The sequence below is a fragment of the Mchenga conophoros genome, linkage group LG15 (assembly GCF_057382185.1).
Source record: "Mchenga conophoros isolate Kocher_MC1m ecotype Shallow Benthic linkage group LG15, M_conophoros_male_GT1.1, whole genome shotgun sequence".
NCBI lineage: Eukaryota > Metazoa > Chordata > Actinopteri > Cichliformes > Cichlidae > Mchenga > Mchenga conophoros.
The window spans coordinates 24,437,061-24,448,334 of record NC_140540.1 but is presented as its reverse complement, the minus strand read 5'-3'; the positions used below and the strand labels follow the sequence as shown (position 1 = coordinate 24,448,334).

Genomic DNA, 11,274 nt, shown 5'->3' with positions numbered 1-11,274 from the left:
CGTTGCAGGCTCTGCATAAACCCAGAAGTCCAAATTAAACTTTTGATTGATCATAATTTTCAAATAAACATGATTTTTCCCCAATAAGACCTAACCTTAGCGACTGAACTCGTAAAATTGTCAGAAAAAGGTTGACTGAGGTCGTTATAGAGGGAAAATGTTTGCAGGCACAGTTATATCCCCCTGCTGGTCATTAGACAGAATGAAGCTTTAACCTCCTAAGACCCGAACTCTTCCACGGCATGCATTTTTAATTTCTCTTTGATATTTGGGCTGATTGGGTCCCAATGAATGTAAAAACAAAGAATTACCAGATTTTTTTTTTACCCTATTTTTGTTTTTATGAAAAACGAGAGCCACATATGAGGATATTCGTTTAAAATTTTGATAGAACAGTAGCAGTATAATGTCCTCGTAAGTGGATATCAGGCCCTTGTAGAGCAAAATTGAGTATTTTGGTCTAAATAACCCAAAATGTGATGTCCACATATGTGGACGCCAGGTCCTAGGCGGTTAAGGCACTTTTGCATTGGCTTCATTTTTCCTGATTCAGAATTATGTTCAACTTGTATACTTCCAATGGTGAAAGCAAATGACTGCGTATCCTTGAGCCTGGTTCTGTTGGAGACAACTTCCAGTTAAAAGGGAGTTTTTTATTCCCACTGTCTCCAAGTGATCCTCATAGGGGACCATCTCATTTTTGATGTTCTCTCTCTTATATATAATAATAGTGAGATAATAATAGAGAGTGTCTTGAGATGATGCTTTTTTTGAACGGTTGCTGAATATAAAATCATTTTATTGAACTGAATCAGGTTTACAGTCGATGGAATGACAGTATGATGGTATCTGGACTGAAGCACTGCACAGAACATGTTTATGATATTATGATGAACACAGAGTTGTACCTTCATTAGTAGGCTGAGCTGCAGCAGGGGCTGCTGGGAGTTTGACAGCTCTGTGGTGTGTGTGTGTTTGTGTGTGTGTGTGGTGGGCAAAGTGGTTAAGGCTGAGGCAGCAGGGGCTGCTGGGAGCTGCTGGTGCTGTGGAACGATGCCTGAGCCGTCAGTAGCGCTCCTCCACTTCTTCTGCATCGGACACAAGCTGACCCCCACCCCCCAGCACACACCCTCGTTACACACACACACTCTCTACATACACACACAGGCCAGGCCAGCCGTGCCTTTGTCTGCCGTGTCCACATGCATCTGTCATGCATGGCAGCGTTGTCAGTGACAGTCTGCCATTGTTGCCCTAAACCTCCTCCATTCACCCCCTCCTTCAGCAGGAGACGCAGCCTCAGTTTGGGGTAATTGCTGGTCCTAATTAGTTCACACACACGGACACACACAGACACACACATACACACTCCTGTAAACACACACATATTTGCCAAAAATACTGATTTAATGCCCAAATCCTATTAAAGGGAAGCTTCGGCAAAACAATGAAAAGGTGAGTTTTGTGAAGCTCCATTGTTGCTCTCTAAAGAGAAGGTTTATCTCTTAATTCTGTGTCTAAGAGTGCAGTTGTGAAAAGCACAAACAGCCACCGAACCGGCAGCTATTCAGACTTTTGCTCTAAAGAGGGCAGTGCATGATTCAAATAAACAAAGCAGCAGTTTGAAGGAATTTTTGCTGATCTTTTCTGAAGAAATACCAACACTGGTCTTTGTTTTAACGATAAAACCCAGTCTGTAGAGATGTTTGCAGTTTGGTTCACTAGTGCAGTTTAAAACTTTGTTATCAAAGCTGATAAAAAGGCCTGATGGGTTTAGCTACTCATACACTGCTGGGTAGCTTCAGCTATAATACCACAACATCCTGCATTTGTCAGTTTATATTATAAAATCTGCAAAATAGGAAGTACAGGTTTGATATAAGTGGTATCTATCTATCTATCTATCTATCTATCTATCTATCTATCTATCTATCTATCTATCTATCTATCTATCTATCTATCTATCTATCTATCTATCTATCTATCTATCTATAAAGCTACTTTTGACTGATTTTGCATCATATGCTGAACAAGTGAATAAAGTAAAGGGGAGAAATGACTCCACAGATTGTCCTGCTCTGACCTCATACTCATTATGTTGCTCTGTATGCTGCAGGTTGTTGCCATGGACGCTGTAACCTGATAGTAATCACGCCCTCGCAGGGGGAATTTACATGTGAGCACCTCTACTTGAAATAATCGCCCGAGCGTGGCCTCATTGGCTCCCAGGGGTCCCGACACAGCCCTGATTTAATCTGCTCATTATTACACGGAAAATTCAGACAAAATACATCCGTGGATTTATCCCTGTGATTTGCATTCTCCCCCCCTTTTTTGAAAAATACACAGTTCGTGTGTTTGTAATCTCGTAATCACTGTGTGCAGTTTGAGAGCTAGAAAATCATTGTGGAGGTATTTCAGTTGCTATAGTTTGATCAGCTCTGGTCATCCCTGCTCAAATATTAATAAAAGTGTTTTTCACTTGTCTTCTGTTGCTCTTTTGCTCCTTTTGTGGCTTTTTAATAAAGATCAACAGAATCTGAGCTTTCTTTCGCCCCAGATTGCTCTTTTTGACACATTTCCACTAAATCAGATCCATAACACATTCAGCTGAGTCTCAAAGATCTTTTTTCAGTTCCAGTTCATATCCTTTTTTGGGGTCACTCTTTGTTTGCCCCTCGTCTCTCGCACAATGTGCCTCGTTTTGTCTGGCTGTAATTTTTGAAAGGCAACACTTCAGCTCCTAAAGTCTGGCTTTTACTGACAGCCTGTGAATAAAGCAGATCCTGGTGTCATGGCCTCGGAGGTTTTCTGTGAACGTCTTTGTGTTTCTGTTTTCTTGTTACTTCCGCCACGAGGTTGTGTTTTTTGTAGTGCTGCTTGTGTGTTGCTCTGTCTGTAAACACGATAGAAGTGTTCTGAATAAATGGGGTGTAGAAAAGGGCCACAGTAACAGTCCATGAAAATTTGCCTTACATTCACCATCTTCAAGGTCAACTTTGACTTTGATTTATTGGTAGAAAACTAGCAAAAAGCTTTATAACTCAGAAAGTGTGCTGTGCTGTGTGCTAAACAAAGTACATATGTACTATATCCACATGAATATAAATGTTGTTGTAGTGTGTAAAGTCATGAGTTCTATTTCTTGAGTATTTGATTCCTATTTTATTTTACTTTAAAGTCTATCCTAGTCACGGTGTTTTGGTTCCTGTTTAACTTTATTATTGTTCACATGATAATAAAGTTTTGTGTGTTTCCCTCGCGCACCGCTCCACACGCTGTTCTTCTGTGCTCCCCTGTGTCTTTGGTCGGTCATTTCCTCTTTTACTTAGGAAGTTTTCACTTATGTCTTAATTTGGGTTTTGCGTCCTCCGTCTCTGATTGTCTTCACTTGTGATGATTACGTGTATCCATCCGTGTCAGCGGTGTTAATTTGTGGGCTGTGTATAGTCTTGTCCTCCCTTTGTTAAGGAATACGTCCTCTAGTTGGCTTCCCGTACTTTTTGTATATACCCTTTCATACAAATTCTGGTAACCCTGAGTATAAGACACAACTTGCCTAGCACGACCAAATACAGGGACAGAATCAAAACTGTCATGAAGTTTGCACATTTTATCATTATGTGCTCCAGCAAACAGTCAGTCAGGACACACACGTTAAAATAAAATTGCATAGAGCCTAATAGGATCAGTGAGGATTAAACTCTGATCTCATTTTTCTTTAAAAAATCTGTCACCAGTTTAAATTGCCCAGCAGCATCCTTCATCCAGTCTGTTGTAGAAAGCTCAGCTAGCAGCTGCAGTTACACCTACACTGAGTATTGCCTTGAGCATCTCCACACATGCCGCTTTTATAAAGAAAAACAATATTTATGTGTGTCTTTTCAGTGCAAAGAGTTAAAGGTATTCAGATTATCCTGTGTCTGCAGCAATGTGGGAGTCTCTGTGGAGTCATTTCACAAACTCCAGCGCCATCTAGAGGTACAGACGAGAAAGTTCCACATATAAGATTTCTAAACAGAGAGAGTTCGGACATGCTCGGGTTTATGAGTGGAAAATAATAAAGTAAATAAAGGATTAAAAAAAACATACTCAAAGCAGATCATACAGCATGAAGTTAAATATATATATACTGACACATGACGTGTACAATATTTCTGTTTTATTTTTTAAATTTATTTTTTATTTTGGTCCACTCAAGATGTATAAATAGCCATGACTCTGATTCAGGTGTATTAATGTGGACAGGCTGATAACGAGACAGTGGAAAAATAAAAACAGAGTCAGAGTAATTACAGAAATATGAATATGTGGATTTTATTTTATTTTTAAAACCTGATGGGTTTTTTTTAGTTACAATCACACACAGATGATGATGTTTTTCTGGTCTGCTTTTTAATTTTAAATTTAATAATAGTTTAATAATTAAGTTATTCTGCATATGCATGTTTATCAGGATGGCCAACGCTGGATTTTGTTTCTCCATCAAGAAAATGACACTATTAGTGCTGGGACTTTTTAATTCAGTGCAAAACACATTTATTAGACCACCTGTCATTAAAAGACAGCTTTACAAATATTTTACAGATCTGTCAAAAGCATTTTTAAAACAAGCACTCCCCCAAAACAAACCATGTGTCATTTATTAGGTAAATGAAAAATTGAAATCATGTTTTTATACCCATATTTGAGCCACAGTCTCAGAAACCTAACATCCAACCACTAAAACTGGTTTTCTCATTAGGAATTCAAGTAATTAAATGTAATCTGGCATCTTAATGAAATAAATAATAATGTGTTTTATTTTTTTCTGCCTTTTTGTTAAACAGTAAATTTGAAAATCCATAGATAACAAAGATAATTATATTTGAGCATTAAAAATGCAATTTCGATTGCAGAGCTTTTGCGTACTGGTGAATTAACCATTAGAGAAATATAAAATCTTTTTTGGTACTTACCAATACTTTTTACAATTTAAATACAACTTAGGAAAGTTTTGGCATAGACCTCGTAATAAATTCGTTAAGCATTGCATAGCTTATATCTTATATTTTGAGTTCAGAATTGGGGTTTCTCTTTTATTGTGTGCATTTATTTATCTGTTTATTTTTGTTCTTTTAGCTTCTCTCATTTCATTTGCATCACCGTCATTATTTTCACCATGCAGAGCTTCATATTCTCCAGCAGGTGGCGGTCAAAGACAAGAAAAATAAAAGCCTAACTCCACACTCAGCAGGAAGTGAGACGTTTGGAAGGTTTCTCTGGCTGCTGAGCATGCTCAGTTCAGTCCACAGCGTAATGGCCCTGCATGTGTGTGGCTTTAAGTGTTTACCTGAACTTTAGTCCCTCAGGATCCTCAGCGCAGTGCAGAATGGTAAGTTTCTTCTACTTCATCACCTTTGGTTCCTTTTAAAACTGCAGATACATGTGAATTTCTTTAAATGTCCCCGACAGGTTTGTTTCTGTCTTCCTCCAAAAATATAAAGTTAAAAACAAAATTACACCAGCTCCTTATTTTGTAAAAGAAAAGATACTTGTCTACGTTATTTTGTGGCTCACACAGCAGCTGCAGACATTCAGCTCAGCCTAAAAACTTCTCATGACCCTCTGATGAGCTCTGCCAGCCACAGTCATAGTCCTAAGGTATAAAAACCAGACCCTGTTGGTCTTTTTTTGTTTGTGAACAACCAAGTGAAACGTTATCAGAACATACTCTGCCTCACTATTATCAAGGTATTTGATGATATTTATAACCTGGCTTTATGACTGCTGGCTCTCCTGGCTGTTTGGTACTCCTAGAAAAGATATGAGTTCAGTCAAGACCACTGTAGTCAAAAGATTTTTCTGTCTACCTGCACGAATGGAGATGCTGGGATGGCGGTGTGTTGCAAAGCGGCTTGCAAAATTGCAGCAAATGTGAGTGCGTCGCTCAACATTGTCACCATTTCAAACAAATGTAAAATTAATGTATATAAAGGATCATACTCACTATAAATCGCCTTGAGGCAATTATTCTTTTGATTTGGTGCTATATAAATACAATTTAAGTAAGTAGTAGGACATTAAAATAATAGTCATTTCATTTGTTTTTATTGTGTTTTTATTTTAAGAATTTTATAACATTTATTTAAAAAATTGTTTTAAATTGTTCTAAAAGAGGCAGCTGTTCAGCTCTAAATCTGACTACGGGTAGAATTAGCTTTTTGCTTTTGTTTCTGTGAATGGAAGAAGTTTCCTCGTTTCTGTGAGGCTTTCCTCTCCTGTGCCAGAATCAGTTTATCAGCACGCTGCTGAGGCCAGTTCTGCTTTGTAGCCTTCTGAGAACTAAAGTTTTAAAACCAAATGTTACCCAGAAGTTAGAGTAATGTGTGTGAGAGGAAAATCACAACCTGTGAATCACTGGTATGTTTCTTACCCCTGTCATAGATGTCACACCGCTGACATTAGTGATTCCAAATTTAGGACCGGCAACTTGAAACCATAAAATATTAAGTCTGCGTACAGGGTCTGTTTTTTTTGTTTTGTTTTTTAACTGCTTACCACATGTAAAGATCCTGTCATTGATCTCTGCTGCAAAACCACATATAAAGTGATGCCAAAGTTTTACCGACTTTACATCAAAATGGAAGAAGCCACCGTGACGTCAGTCACCCACAGTCGTTTGTGAGCCAGAGGTGACTGAAGTAATGTGAGATGGTTGAGTGTTAAATTATCAGCTACACCCTAGCTAATTTACCATTTGGTAAGTTATCAGCTGTGTTTGTGCAGCACACATGTTCATAGGTTCTAAGTAATAAAAACTCCAATTTCAGACAGTTTCATTAAATTTGTTTTAAAAAGGCACAAAAACCACAAACATGGTGGAAAAGTCCAGTTCAGTGATACGATTAGTGAGACAGGTGAACTTTAAGCCTTGCCATTATTCGAATAAAAATAAATAAATAAACTTCCAGTAAAAAGTGTGTGAAGGAGACTTTTCATAGAGGCCAAAGTAGAATTTATATCAGGCTGTAAACATGTTTATTGCTACTGTAATGTTGGACATTTGAACATGGGAGGCTGGGATTGGCTCAGTTTTGGAGCGTCACGTAAAAATTAGATTTTTCAGTAAAAAAAAAAAAACTAAAACATTTTGTTAAAATTCAAAACAGAGGAAAAAAACAAGAGTGAAAGGTTATTCAGATAAATACACATAACAGTCTGAAAGCAGTTTATTAGAGTGTTTTTAATCTGCAGATTTGTGTTCAGGGACAGGACACATGGGCAAGCCAAGACCATAGTTTGAATGCCACATTGTAATTAATTTTTACATTTACAGTCAGAGCATGATTTCTACTCTTCTTTCAGGGTGGATTTATCTTAGTTTTTACTTATTTTTGTATTCTGAAACAACTGGGGTTAAATCTCTTGTGCGTGTGTGTGTGTGTGTGTGTGTGTGTGTGTGTGTGTGTGTGTGTGTGTGTGTGTGTGTGTGTGTGTGTGTGTGTGTGTGTGTGTGTGTGTGTGTGTGTGTGTGTGTGTGTGTGTGGAGATACTGGACACGAGTTATCTGAATATTTAGTGTTTTCTTTCTGGGGTAAACGGATCAGTGCATCAACATTATATTTAGCAACATATCACATCTTTGTTTTGTTCAAAATGTATTTATGCCCACGAAACTCAAGTTTATTTATAAAGCACAAATAACCAGATAAAGTGCTGCACAAATATGTGGAAAAATGTTATTACTAATAAGTCAGCCATTGTTTACTTAAGATAAAATATGTAATTAATAAGTTTCAGCACACGCTTGATTAAAAGTCAACAGATATGTAATAGTCTATCTGTAAACTGCGATACAGCAACTCCCTGCTGGACTTTAACCTTTTATCAACCACCAGGTTACCATTGAACTGGTAGGGTTTTTGTAAGGTTCAAATCTAACCCATTCTAGCCATGCCCTTAACTTCCAAAATCCTTAAGCAGTATTCTGATTGATGAGTTATTAAAAAAGAAAACCTCCCATAAAAATTTTGTGAAGGAGGAAACCATCCACAGAGGCCAAAGTAGAATTTTATAGCGTGCTGTAAACGTGTTTATTGCTACTGTAAAGTTGGACATTTTAACATGGGAGTTTGTGGGGCTTGACTCAGCTTTAGAGCATCAAGTGGACGATGATGCTCCAAAACGTAATGAAAAAAGTTTAACTAAAATTGAAAAGGCAGAAAATAAGTGGAAAAGTGATTCACGTGTATACATTTAACAATCTAATGACAGTTGATAAGAACGTTTTCCTTCCCCTGAAAGAGACGCCACAGAGACACTGAGACAACAAAGGTTAGCTTTAGGAAAATGTGCATTTAAAAAAAACCAAACATGCATATACCTGACATTTTACTCATGATTTGTTTTGTCTTTTTAATCGCATATTTGTTTCTAAGTGATGTTGTTCTGTTTTCATGAATGTACATGTGCAACATTTATAAAGAAACAGAACTGGTGGATGGATTGAGGCCTCTCCACATACGAGAGGTGCAGATGACAATATACATCGATTCATATGAATTCTGAAATATCTGTTTGAGAAGTATGAAGAAAACCATTTGAGAGCAGTGCCAGTGATGCAGACCCAGTTTTGTAGTCTGCTAATAAGAGTAGCATGATAAATGTTGAAAAGGCTAAAATAAATACTATAAAATGTAAAGCTGCTGTCACTCCACACATAAATACTGACATTTCAGTTGACTGAGTGGCTTCAACATTTTACAGCAGCTTGTCCTCAAACTGGAGTTTCTCCTGCTCTTAAAACAAAATCAAATCCGACCTTCCGTTAAAGCTCGAGACGGCTGCTTGTTCGCTGTCTGGCTCGTCAACATGTCGGGTAAATAAACGTAAAGTAATGTGATGTGTGCTCCACCTCCTCTGCCTGTTTTCTTAAAAAAGGCTCTTTGTAAAGCTGCTCCATTAATGTTGGCTGCACGTGACGCCCTCTTTCACCCCCGCAGAGGTCAGAGGTCAGCCTGGTGTTTGGATAAGCACACTGATCCTGTTAAAGATCTGAATGGACCACACACACACACACACACACACACAGACCAACAAAAGAGATATTTTTGTCCACTCTGGAATAACGCACAATTCTGTTGTTGTTGTTGTTTTTTAATCAATTTTTTATTCATTTATTTTAAGTTTGAGTTGTAGAACATAAATAAAACAGGACATGAGAAAAGACCTAATAAATTAATTCCCCTTTTTTTTTAAATGAAGGAAGATGAAAACCACAGAAATAATTCTGTCTTTATCTCCCAGAGTTCAGCAGGAGCAGGATCGGCCCTCCAGGTCCATGCGATCAGGGTCCGCCCGGGTCAGGAGCTGCTGGGAACTCTGCAGGCTTTCGTGGAGGTGAAGCGTCTCCGAGCGCCGTTCATAGTCACGTGTGTTGGCAGCCTCACCAAGGCGACGCTGCGGCTGGCGAATGCCACGGCAACAAAAACAAACGAGGTAGTCGAGGCAGCGTGTTGGGTTGTATTTATAGAGCTCTGAGACACGTGGGCTCGTCATGATGTCAGCTTTTAAACTTTTCCTTCAGGTGGTGCACCTCAGTGGGCCCTTTGAGATCGTCTCCCTGGTGGGCACTCTTAACCCAGACGCCCACATTCACATCAGCCTCTCAGACTTCGAGGGCAAGACAGTTGGAGGTCATGTGCTGGGAGATCTGGAGGTGTTCACCACAGCTGAGGTGGTCATTGGTGAAGCGGTAGACCTGGAGTTCACCAGAGAGATGGATGAGCAAACGGGTTTCCCCGAGCTCGTGGTTCAACCACGACCACAGACCAACCAGTCAGCCTGAATGAAAATTACAGGAATCGTTCATCTTTACATTTAATATCTAGTCTGTGAAGCTGAGAGATTAATTAAAAACTTATCAGCAATATTTGAGCCGCAGCATTTACACCTGCAGGGCAGCTAACAGAACATCGATCAGCTCCACACAACAATCGTCCCTCAAGAATCTGTCTGTACCCAACACATGACACATCGGACTTACATCATGTGCTTTTATGTAAATCCCAAAAGTTGATTCTATTCATCCGGATGTCCAGATAATTTACTTACCTGGATGATTGAGCATACATCAAGACAGGTCTTACGTAGGCTTTTCATTGTCCACAAAGCAAAACTGTGGGACTGGTGAAGCTTCATCATGAGCTATCCTTGAAGCTAACTCTGAGATTAACACTGTGCTGAGAAACTCAGTCAAAGCTTCATGTTGAACTAGAAGAATGTGACATTAACTAAACTTTCTTCCAAATCTAGCAGAAATAGTCTCAATAAATACTGACTGTTAAATTACTGCAAAGATGCAATGAGATGACTTTGTTGAAAGAGCACCATTAAAGGCTTAAATCCTGAACAATGCTTGAAAGGAATTTTTGCATTGTATATATCATTTAAGGTATTTTTGCAGGTTTTCATCTCAGTTTACTGGAGTTGATGGTGCACATATAAACAAGGTTAAAAGTTGATGTAAGTTAAACGAGTTTAAAGTTGTTGTTCTGCACAGAGATGGCTGAAGGGATCATTTGTAAAATACTCAGCAGGCATTTCAAAATTGTTTGTTTTGTGCTCAAATAATTAAAAAAAATGCAAACCCTAGCAGTTTGGTTAGCGTCGGGACAGAGGAGCGATCATTTCTCCTGCACGCTTGTGCTCTGCAGTCTTTACAGTAGCTGCTCCGCTTCCAGGAGAAAGAGGCGGGGCACATTAAAGTCGAGCTACAAAGGGTCCCCGCTGCAGCTTTGTGCTTTTGTTTGTCCGCGTCAGCGCAGCATGGTGGCCAAAAAAGCGTTGGTGGTCTGCCCCTGTGCCCCCGCCCCCAAGGGGGGCAGGGGGCCGTTTAACACATCCAACTAAAGCAGCTTTGTTTTCCTTCCTGACAAATGAGAAGGCGATGCAGGCGTGCAAAGCAGATGTTCTGGATTTAAAATATCACTTTTTGATCTCCATCCGTTCTTTCGTTGCTTGAAATCACATCTTAATGTGGCAGAGGTGATTAAACATCACCAGCGTTGTTTTATTCGCTCTCACGTACCCTCGCTGTGCGTCCACACAGAGATATGTTGCTGTTCTTCTTTAAAATGTCGCCGACTAACAAGTTTAGAAGTAAGAGTTGTTGTTTATTAATGTTTGTGTCTGGCATCCTGCTGTGAGGCACCAATTACTTTCTACTGTGAGTCTCTTGCTTGACCGAGAGATGGCTTTAATCTGTGCGCAGCTTCAGAGTTCAGGTTGCTG

General features: G+C 39.2%; 1 protein-coding gene across 1 annotated transcript; it reads left to right on the top strand.

Annotated features, from left to right (window-relative positions):
- Positions 1 to 5,227: 5,227 nt before the first annotated feature.
- LOC146558450 (uncharacterized) lies at positions 5,228 to 10,635 on the top strand. Its single transcript, XM_085246884.1, has 3 exons — positions 5,228 to 5,374; positions 9,289 to 9,480; positions 9,569 to 10,635. The coding sequence occupies exons 1-3, from the start codon at positions 5,309 to 5,311 to the stop codon at positions 9,827 to 9,829; spliced, it is 519 nt and encodes a 172-aa protein (XP_085103010.1). The 5' UTR covers positions 5,228 to 5,308; the 3' UTR covers positions 9,830 to 10,635.
- The last annotated feature ends 639 nt before the right edge of the window (positions 10,636 to 11,274 follow it).